Here is a 19,804-nt window from a genome sequence, read left to right on the forward strand (position 1 = left end):
TTTGTTGTAGCTTTTTATAGCGTGTATATTGTCTGATCTTTCTTTCGCACTCTTTTTTCCTTTCAATACCTCTCTCTCTCTCTTTCTCTCTCTCTCTCTCTCACTCGCTCTTTCTTTCTTTCTCTATGTATCTATTTATATGTTTATTTATCTTTATTTATCTTTCTATCAGTCCTTTTATACTTCATTTTTTCCAAGCAAACTGTTATTTTGTTGTTAAATTTTATTTTTATTTTCAGGTCGGGATTTTGGTAGGTTTGCTGGGAGTGGCGCGCTGCCTGGAAGTCGGGGTGCCTGAGAGGTTCCTGCGACCGAGGACGTTCAACCCTCACCCGTACACTTTATCAGACGAGTCCTTGGTCGAAGAACGGGCTCCGCTCGACGCCCAAGACGTCGCAGCCCTGCCGCACCCTTACAGCTTTTTCGAGAGGCCGCCGACGAGGGGTGAGCCAAGCAACGGGGCACCGATCCAGTTTCCGAAAGTTCCAGAATCCGCCCAAGCCCAGCCACAGCAGCAGCAGAAGCTGAAACCTCCAAATGTCAAACATCCTCTTCACATTAACGTAAGTCCAAACTCAAAACTTTTATTTTTTTATCTAGTTTAAAGTTTTTAAATTATTTTTGATAAATCATTCTCTCAAAAAACAATCCTTTCTACAGTTTAGTTTGTATAAAATCTACCAGCTTACAACATACTGAATATTTTGTCTTCTGTGTGAAGGATCATATTTTGGGGGAAAAACAGGATATTAATAGGTTATTTTTAAAGAAAGGGACTTCACAAATAAAACAAACATTGTACATAGTTCAAAATGAAGTCTTGATAAAAGCATAATTTCTTTTCATTAAATGAAGCATTCCTGAGCTAAAATCAGTTTTCATTAAAGTGCAACGCTAAAAATGGGTTGAATATTTTTTCGTCTTTACATCACAAAATTTCCAGTTTCTCATTATTAATTGATGCAGTAATAAATTTATTATTAATTTTGCATAATTACTTCATAATGTTACCATCGTAATAAAGGACATTGCGCCTAACTACGCCTGGATTTTGCTGACGAGAATCTGGACCCTTTTCAGCGTATGCTCAATTCAATAACATTCGTGATTCACGAGAGTCAGACGTCTTGACGATCTCGGCCATTGGCCAACAAAACATTTAACGACCAGCTTACAACATACTGAATATTTTGTCTTCTATGTGACGGATCATATTTTGGGCAGACAAACAGCATATTAATTGGTTATTTTTAAAGAAAGGGGCGTCATAAATAAAACAAGCATTGCACATAGCACTGGTAAAACATATTTCACAAACAAAATAAATTTAAATTAATGAATAGGAAACACTAAGAGATAATGGGTTTTGAGTGTTGTGTCCAAGGTATTTGAATGATCAAAACGTGCCCAATTATAATTAAAAATTCACTAGTTTCGTGATCCGCTTGACCAATTAATTGAAAGATATTAATTGTTAAGCGGACCACGAAACTAGTGAATTTAATAAGTTTAAATGAAGAATACCTTCACCAAAGCTCTCCGTGGCCATTTCATTTGTCACCGAGAATAAAATGGATTACACGACTTTTGAAAAATGGCAAAAAGGAGGGAAACTTAAAAAAAGGTGGGGGTTGAGATGGGAAGTTAGTGTCCGAGTGGATCGAGGTCACGATAGCTCAAGTGGTAGAGCAGCGGCGGATCGTGGTTTCGAATCCCGCTCGTGACACTGAATTTTTTATCTCAACTAAAAACCTTAATTAATTGAAATATATAATTAAAAACTTGGCAACTAATTCCAGCAGATGTCATCCTATTAAAAATTTAATAAGTAAACTACTTTTTGTAATCAATTATGAATTATTTTTAAATTTTTAGTTTGTTTACCGTTTCATATACGATGAGCTTTTAGATTAAGGTTGTTAAATTTATTTATTGATCCTTCCAGTGATAAACTGAAGAAAAGTGTTTCTCTCTTAAATCTTTAAAAATCTTATGTTGGCCTCGTTAAAAAATAGAATAGCATTTTTTATTAGGTTTCGTGGTCCGCTTGATCATACGCCGCTGCTCGCCCACTTGAGCTATCGTGACTTCGTCCACTCTGACACTAACTTCCCATCTCAAAAAAGGAGGGAAAATTCAAAAGGTGGGGTTGAGATGGGAAGTTAGTGTCCGAGTGGATCGATGTCAAGCGATAGAGCAGCGGCGTTATTAAATTAATAATTAAAAACTTGGCATCTAATTCCAGCAGATGTCATCCTAAAAATATTAAAAATTTAATAAGTAAACTACTTTTTGTAATCAATTATGAATTATTTTTAAATTTTTAGTTTGTTTACCCTTTCATGTACGATGAGCATTTAGATTAATGTTGTTAAATTTATTTAATGATCCTTCAGGTGATAAACTGAAGAAAAGGGTTTCTCTCTTAAATCTTTAAAAATCTTATGTTGGCCTCGTTAAAAAATCGAATAGAATTTTTTATTAGGTTTCGTGGTCCGCTTGACCAAATAAATTATTTTTCAATTAATTAAGGTTTTGGTTGGGATAAAAACGTCAGTGCCACAAACGGATTCGAACCCACGACTTTCGGCTAAATACGCCGCTGCTAACCACTTGAGCTGTCGTGATTTCATCCACTCTGTCACTAACTTCCCATCTCAAAAAAGGAGGGAAAATTCAAAAGGTGGGGTTGAGATGGGAAGTTGATGTCCGAGTGGATCGAAGTCACGATAGCTCAAGTGGTTAGCAGCGGCGTATTTAGCCGAAGCTCGTGGGTTCGAATCCCTCTCGTGACACTGACTTTTTTTATCTCAACCAAAACCTTAATTAATTGAAATAGAATAGTATTGTTGAAACTAAAGTTTAACGATGTAGAAAACCCCAGAAATTGAAAAGCTCTGTACAACTTAATAATTGCAATCGTTTTTAGAACACGATAATTCAGATAGATAGATGTATGGATAGATAGATAACTTGTTTATTTTAAGTATATTTACTTGATAAAATGAGAATATACCGAATATACAGTAATGGAAGAAATATATATATTGTTTATAACTACCAAACTTAATAACTGTAAATATTAAGTCATGGGCATTGTTGTATGTAATATTTTTTTTATTTCAAAATAGAGAATGGTGTATGTTATTGATTCACGAGTTATATTGATTTAGTAAAACTTTCCTGTAATTAATTAATTTTAGAATATTGCCATATTCCCAGTATTCATCGTCCAATGCATTAATCATGGATTCTTTGCTTAAAACATTTCAATTAAAGTACATAATCCGTAAATCTGTTAATATTGGGGTAAATAATGGAAAATGTCTCAGACTTCATTTAAATTACATAAAGCACCATTATGCTGCTCTTGTTTTCTGCATGGGGAGAAATTTAGAGACACGAGTTCCCATCTTGCTTTCATATTTACACTTGTGATGTGGAGTTTATTGTCATTATTCATATAATTATAGGCCACATCGATGGACAGTTCTTTATAAAGTGGATGAAATTTTGTCAGTTCTCTTTTATTTAGTACTTTACTTTGTACTCTGCCGTTAACTTTTCTAGCAGCAAATTCTTTTTTACCTTAAATCCATCTCTATAAATCATATTTAATTCCACCTCCTGTATATTATATTTCTGAACATAATCCACCAATGTAACTTTTTAACTATAACGTACTGTGCCAACCTCCTCGAGATACGATCCTTCGGTAGAGTTAATGTTTCTAAAATGTAATCAAAGTGAAGAAGTATGAAGAAATGATGGTTCTAAATCGATTTCCAGAGCTATTACTTATTAGGGACTATTTTTGACAAGAAAAATATTTTTTCACTAAACTCTTCTTTTTGCTGTCACCTCTCCTAAAAACTTGTACCACCACCCCCGATCGGCGTAACATATTATAGCTTAACTCCTTAAGATGGCGGCAGACAAAACCAACTTAGATTAATAGGTATATTTTCTCCCTTCTGATTACTGTTTTCCAGGGTACATTGATTTTTTCTTTTTTCAAAATACTTGGAAAGCAGAAGGGTTAATGTCAGTCCCAAATATTTCTACTTATTTACAATATCAACCTTTTAACCTGTAAACCACCATTTTTCACTTTTGCCCTTCCCTCCACCAAAGATCATGTTTTTGATTTTAAAAGTTTCACACTCAAATTCCATAAATCGCATTATGTTTCCAACTGTTTTATTATACGTTCTAATACTTTAGTGATCGAAACCATAATATAGATATCATCTGTTGAAACTTCATTTAAAAGCTTTTAAACGTAGATTTTTCGGTTTACATGTTTTTTATATTTTTAAATGTTTATAATTGTACCAGATCCTAGTCGCGCGGAAATGCGCTAAACAAAAATTTTTGAATGATGAATTTTCGTTCATTAAAAAAAAAATTTCCCAGAGAGATTCACTTTATAGGAGCCGGGCCAATTATATACTTCTCCAATAAAACGCAAGTAGCTGTAACTAACTCAAAGTTAGGAAATAGTTTTGAGATTCACCACGGCATCGGCGGTAATAGGTTAAAGTTGTGTGCTAATCAACTGCCCTCCAATTGAACTTTAAATCAAACATGGCTCACATGTTTCATTTAAACTTTAAATCAAACTTACTCCACATGTTTCAATCAGGAATGGAGTGATGGCTATTAAAAATGAGAGAGATGGAGTGATAGAGTGAGCTTGTTAAAAATAATTTTGTAACATAAGCAATTATTCATTTAATATATCATAATTTCTCGTCCTTCACCGCACGCAAAAAAGTTGTACTAATTGTAATCCCTTATTTAATTATTAATTTTCATAATATTTTAATCTCTGAAGGATTTTTTAAATTATTTTTAGTATATCAGAAATTTTGAGCGATGGTGGCATGAGTTTCATTTTTTATATAAAAAAGGTTGGCAAAGTATATAAATATATGAATTTAAAAAAAATATTGAACTAGCTATAATAATGTATATTCACTTTTTTAAATCTCGAAATGAACAGATAAAAAACTAAAGCTGCTGATAGTAGTTTCAAATTTACTTTAATCTGCTGGTAGCATGTTATACAAGTAAAATGTTATATGAAAAGGGTCTTTATTTGATATAATATAAAATAAAATTCATTTTACATTTTAGTGGTCAATTGACCAAGTTACTTCTTTCAATTAATTATTCTTTCTATGTAAGGTCTTGGTTGAGATAAAAACTGTCACGAGAGGATCGAAGTCACGATAGCTCAAGTGGTTCGAATCCCGCTCTTGACACTGACTTTTTTATCTCAACCAAGACCTTGCATAGAAAGAATAATTAATTGAAAGAAGTAATTGGTCAATTGACCACTAAAATGTAAAATGAATTTTATTTTATATTATATCAAATAAAGACCCTTTTCATATAACATTTTACTTGTATAACATGCTACCAGCAGATTAAAGTAAATTTGAAACTACTATCAGCAGCTTTAGTTTTTTATCTGTACATTTCGAGATTTAAAAAAAGTGAATATACATTATTATAGCGAGTTCAATATTTTTTTAAAATTTATATACTTTGCCAACCTTTTTTATATAAAAAATAAAACTCATGCCAACATCGCTCAAAATTTCTGAAATAACAAAAATGATATAAAAAAATCCCTTCAGAGATTAAAATATTATGAAAATTAATAATTAAATAAGGAATAACAATTAGTATAACTTTTTGCGTGAGGTGAAGGACAAGAAATTATGATATATTAAATGAATAATGACTTATGTTACGAAAACTGTCACGAGAGGATGGAAGTTACGATAGCTCAAGTGGTTCGAATCCCGCTCCTGACACTGACTTTTTTATCTCAACCAAGACCTCACATAGAAAGAATAATTAATTGAAAGAAGTAACTTGGTCAATTGACCACTAAAACGTAAAATGAATTACTATTGAATAAATAGAAGAAGTATCACTTCACTAAACAGCTCCCCGTGGCCACTTCATAAGTCGCTGAGAATCCAGTCCCGATTATACGACATTTGAAAAATGGCAAAAAGAGTGAAAATTCGATCGATTGTAGGTTGAGATGGAGAGTTGGTGTCTGAGAGGATCGAAGTCACGATAGCTCAAGTTGTAGAGTAGCGGCGTATTTAGCGGAAGGTCGTGGGTTCGAATCCCGCTCGTGACACTGACAAACACCTTTTTTTATCACCAAGACCTTGCACAGAAAGAATAATTAATTGAAATAAAATATAATATTATGTAATAGCCATGGTTTTACATTTTATATCGTTAGGGGAGTGAGAGATTTACTTAAAATTTCTTTCAATTTGAACCCAAGCAAACTAAAATTTGACTATTTAAATTTTAACTTACATAAACAAAACAAATAAAAACCATGCAATTATTGATCTCAAGGGAACAAAAATATTACTTTTTATTACTAGGCAAGTTGCGATCTAAATAGAAATTCTTTTTTATAATAATCTACCAATGCTGATCAGTTTTTTTCCGTTGAAACATTCAATCATTTCCTCTCGAGTAAGTGTTTTTACCATTATATGCGAGAACTTTAGACATTAAGCTGTAAAATGGTACATATCTTCCAAAAGCAATGTATACATTGAACACACTACATTTTCTTTTAAATAAAGTCTGTGAGTCCCCTTATTTTTCTGATCCAACTCATGGTAGTATCAAATAATAAAATACAAATATTGACATACTGTTGATTGTTCCATTATTTCTCGAACTATGAATCGGCTGATAGCACTTATTTGGAATTGTAGGCGAATCAAAGATAATCCTTGTTTCGACATGTGTTGATTGCATTCATTTCAAAACATTCTATGAAGTAAATCTTTCAGTTTTTTTATAAATAAATTATTTTCAGTTGGTTCTATTAACCAGAGTAATTATTTGAATTGTTTATTATTCGAGATTGTTCGGGTTCGAGTCACGCTCGTGACACTAATTTTTCAACAACCACGCTTCGCATAAAAAATAATAAATCAATTTCTTCATAAAGTTATTTTATCATTTAATTTGGAAAATAAGCCTGTATTTTACGGTAGTGACAAAATCAAGTGTTTTTGACTAATTAAATTGAAAAAAAAAAACTTTTGTGGTAAAACAATATATCACATACCAAGATGTTATTCATATACTAGAGAAAATTGATTACAAGTGAAATAATTAAATGAAATTTGATGTGATTTAGGACGTGAAATACGATGATACTTCTCTCCAGAGGGTCACGATCCAGCGCGTGCCGGTTCAGCGGTTACAGTTTCAGGACGATCAGCTCCAGCAAGTCGCTGTTCCAGTGCAGCACCTTCGGACGACCGTGGCAGCTAGACGACCTTCTCGTTATCGTTCCAAAACTATTACGCCTAAAAACTACGCCTTCTCCTACGCAGTGAGGGACGGCTACTCGGGCGACGACTTCTCGCATTCGCAGGCCCATTCGGGAGCACAGACCAAGGGCGAGTACAGGGTGAAGTTGCCCGACGGTAGGACACAAGTGGTCAGCTACACTGCCGACGACCACGGATACAGAGCCGACGTTCGGTAAGATCCATTTATATTTTTATACCATAGCAAACCAATATATATAGATGGCAGATCGATTGTTTTTTCGAGGTTAAAACGGATTGCTCAGTCAGTCTGTTGTTTAGGGCATAAACATTTCTTACCTGATCCACTGTGCATTAAGTCGTTGCGGAGCACTGAAGATGTACCGGGGAGAGTCTGGTAATAGTAGGGAGCTTATTTTTAACTGTCACGATCCTAGTAACTAGTGACCTAGATGCAACCCGATGGATTCTGCAAGGCACGGATTGTGTAAGCCAGTTTCTCTTGGTACGGAAGCAAGGTGAAGATGGTTTTGTTTATTTAATTTCAATCCCTTCCGAAAAATTTGGTATAAAAAATATCACCCGATTAAAATAAAGAGCAACAACTACGGCGTTTGTAGGAATGCTTACATTAAAAAATTAATATTAATCACTAATAGTTATCAAATTTTCTTTATTCGGACTCTCCACAGAAGCGATTTTCCCCGAGCTTTCTAGGACGCTGTATAATAAAAAATATTAGAAATCTAACTTAATAATAAAAATAAAAATTGGTAAAATAGCGTGCATTCACATTCCTTCAACAGGTACAAACCGTTTCAAATTTGTCCTAAGTAAAAGATGTTACGAATATAATCTCACAATTGGTACACGATTGGATACGTAGACAACAAGAGAAATTGCATTAAATTTGGCCAATGTGTTCAAATGACAATCGTACAGAAAGGCCAATTTGCCCTAATGTACGGGTGATCGAGGTTGTAAATCCCTAGTGTCACATTTGAAACTCATCAAGCACAGAAACATCCAACAACCTGATTGGACATTTAACTTTTTCAATTTATCGTTGAACACCTTGTAAAACATCACACGCTGCTTAATTTAAAAAAGTCTATCTAGTGTGTTACAATCCTGAACATAGCATTTTGTTGGGTCTTGTAAAAACGACATCTGTAATTGCACTTTTAAAATGAACTTTATGCTGTTTCTGTATTATCGGCGATTTCACTTGGTGAAAAACTACAAAACAGTGCTAACTCGATCTAACAGAATATCTAAATATATAAAATTATGGAATTTATCCTAGTTATATAAAAAGTGTGCACAACGAAGGGAGAAAAGCATTGGTGGTAATTGCCTAGTTTCGTGGTCCGCTTGCCCAATTAATACCTTTCAATTAATAAAGTTTTTAGTTGAGATAAAAAAAGTCAGGGTCACGAGAGGGATTCGAACCCACGATCATCGGTTAGATACGCCGCTGCTCTACCACTTGAGCTATCGTGACTTCGATCCACTCGGACATCAACTTCCCATCTTTGAATTTTCCCTCCTTTTTGCCATTTTTCAAATGTCGTAAAATCTATTTGATTGTCGGCGACAAATAACACGGTGGTGTTGAGATGGGAAACTAGTGTCCGAGTGGATCGAGGTCACGATAGCTTAAGTGGTAGAGCAGCGGGGTATCTAGCCGAAGGTCGTGGGTTCGAATCCCGCTCGTGACACTGACTTTTTATCTCAACTGTAATTGCACTTCCTTAAATTTGAAACACACGACATTTGAAAAATGGCAAAAAAGGAGGGAGAATTCAAAAAATTGGGGTTGAGATGGGAAGTTAGTGCCCGAGTGGATCGAGGTCACGATAGCTTAAGTGGTAGAGCAGCGGGGTATCTAGCCGAAGATCGTGGGTTCGAATCCCTCTCGTGACACTGACTTTTTTATCTCAACTAAAAACCTTAATTAATTGATTGCTGGTAATGTTTCCATGTCTATACAAAGGACTTTGTTCCTGAAAACTTTTATAAAATAATATTAAACCACAGGAAAAAGTATATATAAAAAATATGAAGCACACAAACGGATAAGTATAAAAAAATTACCTACCTAAACCTCAGGAGATTTCACCCTTGATGAATCTTCAAAGCACGAAAGGCCCTTTGGGAACTGTCTCCAACCCGTGATTTCGGACGGGAAGATGTTTTTTTGAAATTCGACAAACGAATCGACTTCATGACTTCATTGGAATTTTTGTAAGGGGATTTATTTCACAAAGGGTTGTAAATAAAAAGTATATATAAAACATAGAAAATCAACCGTAACAAAAAACGATCTGTTGACAAATCACGACGCATCGACGTAAAACGAAACTACAAAGGATAAAAATTTGTACCAAAAGTTGATAGCAACATCAAACATCGTTATTCTAATAAAACACCTAACTCTCCTGCGTGGGCAAAAATATCAAACAACATTAACAAGTAAATCACCTGAAATTTACATGCCAAAGGTTAAGTTCGGGCGATTGATATTCAGATTACACATGGTGAAATAATAGTCCGGCTATACGCTGTCTTTAGTCGCAGAAAATAATCTTTCATCTTAACACAACATTAATTTAGTAATGTTGACATGTTTCATTTCCCACTGTTTGGTGTTCTTTTGAAGACATTTCGATGTAAGCAAAATAGGCGATTGACCAAGAGTACCTTTTGTGACTTAATTAAATGACAAACAAAAAAGTATCATCGTGTTTTTCGTTAAACGAAGGTTTTATCTGATTAGAATCAGAACTCAGTTCTAGTAAGGCTATAGCCTGTCTTTTTCATGTTCTTCATCGTAATTCCCGAAATTGACTCAACCACCAATAAATAACCTTGTTAAAAACTGTTTTCCTACAAGAATCCTCTAGAATAAATTCATTAAAGAATCGTTTATTTATTTTAATTATTATTGAATAACACGGATAGCAGGTTTTATTTGAATGTCAAAAAATCCAATTTAAATTATTTTATGTGACACAAGTATTGCTACAAATGTATTAATTAGACTGGATTAAAGAATTGAAAAATTTTGAAGAAAATTACTAGTTCAACGACAGAACAAGAACAACGTACAAATTGAAACTCATATTTTCGACTCTCCCAACAAAACAACTGTTGTGACGTATAATTTGTTATTATAAAATCAATTATTATTGTAGTTGGGTCGTTTATCGTATTGGGATGCCACTTTACAGATCCACTACTGAAGATGGCGAGAAGTTGAAATCCGCATAATAATCCTAATAAGTACATATAATGATAGCAGGCCTAAGTGATCGGAGACGACCAAAGAACAATTTAATACCTTGCAGCCGAAGAAGAAATCTCACATTATTATTTATATTGTCGATTATATGAATTTAGAAATTTAGAAAAAATGAGTCTACTTCTCGGTCTATCTACTCTTGCGTGTTGTCTTTTAATTAATCAATTAATTAAGGTTTTTAGTTGAGATAAAAAAGTCAGTGTCACGAGCGGGATTCGAACCCACGACCTTCGGCATGAATGATATTAATTGGTCAAGCGGACCACGAAAAATAGTGGACTTTTCATTAATATCCGTCCCATATATAAGGTTCGATCGTTTTGGTCCTTCCATAGTTTTGATAGCTCAGAATTTGGGCTTGTTTGACGCGTTTCGGCTTTTCACCATTTTCAGTGTTGGGTTTGTAAAGATTGCAACACAACAGTGAAGATGACGAGAAGCAGAAACGAGTCTAACTAGTAGTCATGGTGTCACTACGTTTTTCCTCTTTCGGGCGGTGTCCTCTAAAGAAAGATTGTTATCATCTGATAACACATAGCAGGCTTTATATGTACGTGTACCGGTAGAAAATGTGTTTATATATAGATGTACATTTTTGATGAATTTGCGGTCATTTAAAAAATCCCCTAGTATTTAACTACGCTTTAATTTATTATCTCATGATCAAACTTTTCCTAAGATTATTTCTTTCATTTATGGTCAATTTTTGTCAAGTTAGAACCATGTTAACACTGCAATTCGATTAAATTAATCAATAATTATAAACATGCAAAAAGTCATTTTAACATTCGGAGTTAATTTGTTTTCTAAGAAAATTGAAAAACTAATCTAACCTGCCCTCTATTCAGAAACTTTCTGTATTGTTGCAGATTGTAGAACTATTCACTGTAGGACGACACGACAGTGTCCATGTCTTTTATTTTCAGTATCCTCTGAGTAGGGATGTCAAATAAAAAATTAATCTTCCATGAAGATGCACATGTAACTGTCTTGTATACAGAGTGTTATCTTTACAGAGCCTCATTGGAGGTTTCACTGTATATGCATAACACATACAGTCAGTAACGACCAAAATAAGGTCATCTCGCAGACCCCAAGAGGAAATTTCACAAAAAATACATGGCCAGTTATTTCATGTTTGGAAAAGAAAAGGAATGATTAATACATACGTAATGAAATATACAATACATTCACAATAATACAATGGTTAAAACACTATTGTTAATACATTTAAAATAATACAATTTACTCATATTGTCTTCTAGTCGTTAAATTTTATTAGACTTAGATGTCACGGAAACATCTGCTACTAAATGATATAGTATATATTAAAATACATGTTGACACGTGAACAGACGTCAATATAACAAGAGGTTATCCTGGTTGGTTATGTCGTATTGTATTAAAATTTCCCAATTGTACAAAGTCTAATTCTCGGGTACACACAGTGAAAAATATACTCATTAAGATTTTGAAACTTCTATTGAAAAATAATAAAAGTAAACTCGAAAGGCTCTTTAATACAAAAATGAACGTAAAGCTTTTGGGTTTTTTCTTGTATAATTCTGTACCAAAGGGTCCTTTTTCCTTACTTTATATTACTTTTATTATTATTCAATAGGTTTTAAATTATTAATGGATAATTATTCAGAAATCGTGAGATGCGGTCTGGTGTGATGCAGGTTTCAGAAAAACATTTCCTGAAGATGATCTCAATAAAGATCGAAACGTTGGCACGATAAAGAAAATGTTTTTCTGAAACCTACATCTCACCAGACCGCATCTCACGATTTATGAATAATCATCGACAAACGGTCACTCATCACCACACATTAATGGATAATTTTATAAACCGTTCGTAACCGAAAAATCATATTTTTAGCAAGTAAACGTTAATTTTACGTTTGTGATAACTGATAAGTGACTGAGCTGAAAAATTGAGATCTTTGTTTACAGCTTATTTGTCAGTATTTCAGAATCAATAAAATCTCTCGTAAACTTTAGGCAAGAACTTGGCAAACTTGTAAAAGTTTATATTCTAAGTAATCGTTTATTTTGTCCGCTTGAGGTTACAATAAAAAAATGAATCTCACAGGGCTTCAATGCTCTTTGTATAATCAAATTTACAATAAGATAACATTTTATGAGATTACGAGACTTCATGGAATAAAGTTGTGAAAATTTGAGCTAACCTGAATAGTGAAATATATCGAATACACTAGACAATCAGACTCTGGAGAATAGGGACTTTTCCATTTTGACGTAGCATAACCTACAGGAGTATTGATGTCCGTTTATAGGACACCCAGTATCAATATTTAACAACATAATTATATTTCCTTTTTTTATATAAAAGAACAGGTCGTTTTTTTATCATGGTTTGTTTTTTTATTTGTATTTCTTAAATTTCACGCTGGTAAAAGTTCGGACCCTTCCCACAGGTCATTGTATGAAAACAGAACATAATGAATGATATAAATAATTAATAATTTAACTTTATGAAATAAATTCACTAGTTTAACTTGACCAATTAATATACTTCAATGAATTCATTTTACTTGAGATAAAAACTAAACAACTTGAAAAATGGCAAAAAGGAGGGAAAATTTAAAAGGTGGGGTTGAGATAGGAAGCTAGTGTCCGAATGGATCGAGGTCACGATAGCTCAAGTGGTAGAGCAGCGGCGTATCTAGCCGAAGATCGTGGGTTCGAATCCCGCTCGTGACACTGACTTTTTTTATCTCAACTGAAAACCTTAATTAGTGCATGGAAAAAAGATGTGAAAGGTTTAACTAACCTGAAAATGAAATATATCGAATACAATTAACAATCAGCTTTGGATAATAGGGATTTTACATTTTGACGAAGTACTTCCTGGAGTATCGATGTCTGTTTACAGGACATCCGGTCTAAATGTATATTTCAAATACATTTAAACAAATAATTCTATTTTTTATGATATACAGGTCTTTTTTTGTATTATATTTGTATCATATTGTATTGTGGTTTTTATTTATTTAGCTTCACACTGGTACCACCAAACGCTCGGATCTGTCCAGACAGCTTGATATAAATAATTAACTACCTAACAGAAAATGTGTTTAAATTACAACTTTTAGTTAACGACTGATTAAAATTGACGGACCAAATTATAAACTGTAAGTCGTTTGTTGGATTTGGCTAGAAATGGTAGATTGGTTAAACACTGAATTAACCTTTCCTTCTTACTTTCATATTTTTTATTTTCTTTTGCTTCTTTTATTTATTTATTTATTTTTTGTTTCTATCCAAAATATTATATAGTTTCCATGACTGACAGCTCTGTTGTATTGAATAACCTTGAAGATAAAACGGAGTAGGCCAAGGATTTACAAGAATAAGTGAAAGTAAGGAAGATAGATTTTCATCTGACGAGAAAGAATTGAATTGAAATTCCAGAAACCAATAAAAATATTAAAATAGATTACTTGGAGATCGTGAGATGCGGTCTTGCGGTGAAGGTTTAGAAAAACATTTTCTTAATTTTACCACATGGCACAACATACCCATATCACACTAGATCGCATCTCACCATCTCCGAATAATCATTAACTAAGTCACTATATACTACACAAATTAAAATAGGTTAATTTTTTCTCAAAATTTTGAAGGAGAAATTTTATTTTCTTCTCAAATTGAAAAAAAAAAGAAGCAATGAAGCATAACTTATGTTTTTTTGTGATTTGTTTTTAAGGTATGACGACGAGAACTCAGTTGAGCCTTTATATGACTATAAGCCGCAGCCCGTTCTCAAATACAAAGCCGTCTACAAGCCGGGGGTTGTGAAGGACGATTACAAGCAAGTGTACCTCCAGTACACTGCTAAGCCGGATTACACTCCGATTCACGAGGAACAGTCGGAAGCGAAACCGTCCGGGAGGACTGCAGCCCCGCAGCTGTTCAGCGGTGGCTCGACCCCGACCCCGAGCTTCTTCCTGCAATCGACCCCCGCCCCCAAATTCACAGCCGACTATTACACTGTCAGTTCGACCCCAGCGGCAGACTATTACACCGTCAGCTCCACCCCTGCCCCCGTCTACTATCGCTCGTCGACGGTCCCTCCCAGGTACACGCCGTCATCACCGGCCCCTCAGCACAACTACTACCTCATCCAATAATATTTATTTCCCTTCCGATGCAAAACTGAAAACCGTTTGCTTTGTCCCTGAGGAGAATCGTGCCAACAATGAGAGTGCGAGTGATATTAGTCACCTCATTAATATTATAAAACGGTGTGTATAGAAGTATTTTATTTTTGTACGTGTAATTAATTATTTTTTAAAATATATTTTTTTGTAATAATAGTTTGCGTTATTTTCAACATCCTTTGTAATTTCTTTCTTAAAAAAAATCCCTTATCACTTTGATTTACTTTGCAAGAGATGTTCTGAAACTTTTTTCTTTTGAAATTACTAGGTCATAGAAGGACGTGCTTAATTACAGGCAAGCACCAATAACGTTTCTCTGCTTTTTTGTGCTAAGCCTCAGTTTCAAAAGAAAAAACTTAAGAAATTTAAAAACCTACTTTACATATAATTTTGCTTCAGAAGCACCAAGGAACGATACATTACGATTTAATTACATATTTCCTACTTATATGGTTCACGCAATAATATAAACTATGACAAGCCATTTCATAAAGGCCGCCAAAGCGACATAAGCAATCAATAAGGCAGAGTTCCAACGATTGAGGAGGCAGACGAAAGGACGGCGGCAGGCCTAAGGGAGAGCCACGCTGGATTTGGAGTTACTCGGTCGCTTGCAACTATAGAAAGAAGATAAAGTAAAAATAAAGGTGTGTGACGTTATCAAGACAAAAAAAAAACTGCTAGTGAAGAATTCTAGTGGAGTGGTGTTCGTTCATCAAGGTTCGTTACTACTAATACTATACAACTTGTCCAGTGAAAAGGATACCAAAAAAAAAATAACTTTACACTTAATTACTTTCTATCATAAGAAAATATTCCCTTTTCCTTACTAAATTAGTTGTAACCATTTGTAAGATATATTCGATTCATTAATTTGTTATTAATATAAGAAGTTTTTATGTTTAACGGGTACAACTTATTATGTTATTTTTTATTACCATATTAATCCCACAACGTTATAAATACACGCTCCCACCAGTTCCACTTTTATAGCGCATTTTGCTACCTCTTCGCTTCGAATCACCTCTTTGAATTGGTAAGTTGGAAACTAGCCGCAACCAGCGTGTTTGAAGCCGTAGGCCTATATGAGTCCGACATTTTTTATTATTATTATTTTTTATTTATTTATTTTTAATCAAAGGACGGGTTTTTGCTCTGCTACCAGTATTTATAACGTTGTGGGAGCATGTATTTATAACGTTGTGGGTTTAATATGGTTATAAAAAATAAAATTAAATAAAATAATAAGTCTGTACCCGTTAAACATAAAAACTTCTTATATTAATAACAAATTAATGAATCGAATATATCTTATAAATGGTTACAATTAATTTAGTAAGGAGAAAAGAATATTTTCTTATGATAGAAAGTAATTAAGTGTAAAGTTATTTTTTCAGTTTCCTTTTCACTGGACAAGTTGTATAGAACAGTGTAACGAACCTTGATGTACGAACACCACTCCACTAGAATTCTTCACTAGCAGTTTTTTTGTCTTGATAACGTCGCACACTTTTATTTTTACTTTATCTTCTTTCTAAAGTTGCAAGCGACGGAGTAACTCCAAATCCAGCTTGGCTCTCCCTTAGGCCTGCCGCCGTCCTTTCGTCTGCCTCCTCAATCGTTGGAACTCTGCCTTATTGATTGTTTATGTCGCTTTGGCGGCCTTTATGAAATGGCTTGTCATAAAACGAAATTATACAATTTAAATGAAGTTGTATAATTCATCTATAAAAAGATCTACAATAACCCTAATCTGCATCTAATCTCTACGTCAAACTATATACGTCTATACTAGATAACAGATCTAGATGTCCAGAATGAAAGTAACACTTCACAACAAAACACTCATATGCAATTCAATTCTGAAAACAATTGGACATACGGCATAGAACTGTTGGGTTCAACAAACTTTCCCGCCCTGATAATCATGAATCCTTAGGTCCATCCTCAATGCCCAGTTCTATGTTTCTGACCGAACCATCTGTAACGACCTAAATGTTCCTTTTTTAAATTAAGTTGTATAATTCATCTATAAAAAAATCCACAATAACCCTAATCTGCATCTAATCTCCACGTCAAACTATACACGTCTATACTAGATAACAGATCTAGATGTCCAGAATGAAAGTAAAACTTCACAACAAAATACTCATATGCAATTCAATTCTGAAAACATTTGGACATACGGTATAGAACTGTTGGGTTCAACCAAACTTTCCCGCCCTGATAATCATGAATCCTTAGGTCCATCCTCAATGCCCAGTTCTATGTTTCTGACCGAACCATCTGTAATGACCTAAATGTTCCTTTTTTAAATGAAGTTGTATAATTCATCTATAAAAAAATCCACAATAACCATAATCTGACTCTAATCTCCACGTTAATCTATATACGTCTATACTAGATAACAGATCTATTTGTCCAGAATGAAAGCAACACTTCACAACAAATTATTTATACACAATTCACCCTAATCTCCGCGTACAACTACTTTCCTACCGAACACTTCCCAGAAATCCTTCTCGGCGTTTAAAAAGTTAGAAGCCCCATGACGTGCTGCTCAGAGGGTGTTGATTGTTAAGTGATTATTTCTACTGTAAGAGTACTATCACTGAATAGGTTCTCCACTCGACGTCTTTTTGTTTCAATTTGAATTATCTCGTTACCTATGTAACATACTGCGCTTTCAGCAGATTAGTGCTCTAATGCACAATTCGTCGGTGACCGCAACGGTTTAGGCGTTGCACTGCGCTCATCACTGGAAGCTAAAGATCCTGGATTATGACATACTTACGAATGGGCTTTTTTATATTTTATATCTCAGGCACCCCGAGGGTTGAAATACCCTCGTAAAATAATGCTCAATAAAAAAATAATAAAATTAAAAAAATACATGTGTACGAATAAAGTTAACATATTCGATATTCAGAAACGAGAACAATAGTAATAAATAAACTGTGTGCTCTGAATGTTATATTTTGAGTATGTTAAATATGTGGCTATTGAATGCAGAGGGTGAAGCAACAGACTTCGATTATGCTGTTAAAACACAATTTACCAACGACAAGTTAAACCTAGACTAGATTTATTGATAAAAATGGTACTGATTAACGTATATGATAATCCAGTAAATTAAACGTATTATTTTTAAATGTCGATTAGTAGAAAAATTATTCAATCTTCAAACATTCTTCAATGGCTGAATGACTGCAACACCAAAATTATGTTAAGTTAAATAAATAAAATGAACCAATTTTCCCTTCCGAAGTATAAATAAATATTTCTTAGAAAATTGTATAAATTAATACATACATGGTGGGCGTTGGGTTTCCAAGAAAACTGTTATTTATTGTTCATGAATTGCTTTTCTATACAACAAAAATATTTATTTATGGATATAACTTTATTAAATTTTCACAATACTGAGTTCCCCGACTGCCTTAACTTCAAACAAAACGCGGAAAAACTTTCAACGTTTATTCTATTAAACTTTCCCTGTTGATAATATTGGATTAATAGCAGCGATTGTTAACAAATAGCCTAAAAGGAAACCGACGGGGATAACCCTTAGACAATTAGACGGAAACCGGGATGGGGAGTTGAATAGTGGCTTCTCGGGGTTATTATACCAAATGTATTGGGTTGTCCGGAAAATAATGCAGGATTTTGGTATTAAACAAAAAAAAAGAAACTAGTTACTTTAAAGCAATGTTCTTTAATCAAAATAATTTCCCATACTCTCNATACAAATGAGTAATCCTGTAAACGTAAACAGAATATTTTATATAGATTTTTTTAAATGAAAACTTAAAATCCTGCATTATTTTCCGGACAACCCAATACATAGTGAAACCAGGCTTTGAGGAAGTGGAAAGCTAAGCTTAGCATTATCTCGGATCAAGTCTGCTACGATAACCCGTGTGTTTAATTGAAATACTCTTCATCAATTCTGTACTCTGAGCTTCATTCTGACCCATTTTTAAATAATCAGTTATGATGTCACTTTGATGTTGCGGTAAGTCCAATAAACTGTTTTATACTGGTTTGTAACTTAAGGAGCATAGAGAATTCAAGAATATTACAAAAGAATCACCGCTATTCTCTGCATGATTCGCTATGTGCACAAATATAAGATTTACCTTACAGAGCCGTTTTTATTGTAATCTGTCCTCAATAGAAAGTGACTACTTTATTATACAATATGATTGGACGTTCTGGCCAGACTTTGAGATCTTACAGTCTTTGACGTCATCACGGTTATGCTCAATACAGGGTATCTCCCTACTCAGTGCTTTAGGAATTATCCTTGAAGTAGCATTTTCTTTCGTTGGTTTCATGACCTCTTTAAAACTTTGCTCAGTGGGACTTATTCATCGGTCCGTTGTTCAAAATATCGCGATAGGTTGCAGACCGAATTGCTGTATTTCGTACTTTATCTTTTGCTTCCGTTTCCAGCTGTAAGTATTTATTTTTGATAGAATTACATATTTCGGTTAAAGATCCAACGGCAATATTTCATGGTTTCGAGTAAATTAGCTCCAAGTTTTCCACTGGTTTTAATTACATCGATTAAATCCTTCAGAGCACTTTGAAAACGTTCGTCTTCATCTAGCGCCTTCAAAACCCAGACATCCTGTAGAATTAGATGATGGATCAGGGAGAGTCACCTACCTTGGTGCCTAAGCTACTCCGAGGTTGAGCTCGTCGGACGCCATCGACTTCTTTGGTCATTCCCTTTACCCCCTCCTTACGTTCCCTAAAACTAGTCACTCTCACACTCACTCATACAATAAATTCAAACCCAATCACACATGCATATCCCCTTTCTAAAATCCGGGTCGGAGGGTACTCGATATTCCGCTCCGACCCGGCTTAGTGGAGAAGCGGTGGAGCCTAGAAATGATATGCTGCACGACCACCGAGCATACTCCTATTCTAACGTAAACTAAATCACAATTAATTAAGGTTTTTAGTTGAGATAA

General features: G+C 34.1%; 1 protein-coding gene across 1 annotated transcript in view; it reads left to right on the forward strand.

Annotated features, from left to right (window-relative positions):
- The window catches only part of LOC106666944, a 47,428-nt gene extending 32,459 nt beyond the window's left edge, over positions 1–14,969 (forward strand). The window contains exons 2-4 of the mRNA XM_024227737.1: positions 240–563; positions 7,196–7,545; positions 14,369–14,969. Coding sequence (XP_024083505.1) covers positions 240–563; positions 7,196–7,545; positions 14,369–14,792 — 1,098 coding nt within the window. The 3' untranslated portion in view covers positions 14,793–14,969. The remainder of the gene's footprint in view (positions 1–239; positions 564–7,195; positions 7,546–14,368) is intronic.
- The last annotated feature ends 4,835 nt before the right edge of the window (positions 14,970–19,804 follow it).

This window comes from Cimex lectularius, unplaced genomic scaffold, assembly GCF_000648675.2.
Source record: "Cimex lectularius strain Harlan isolate CLEC.00 unplaced genomic scaffold, Clec_2.1 scaffold189, whole genome shotgun sequence".
Classification (NCBI taxonomy): domain Eukaryota; kingdom Metazoa; phylum Arthropoda; class Insecta; order Hemiptera; family Cimicidae; genus Cimex; species Cimex lectularius.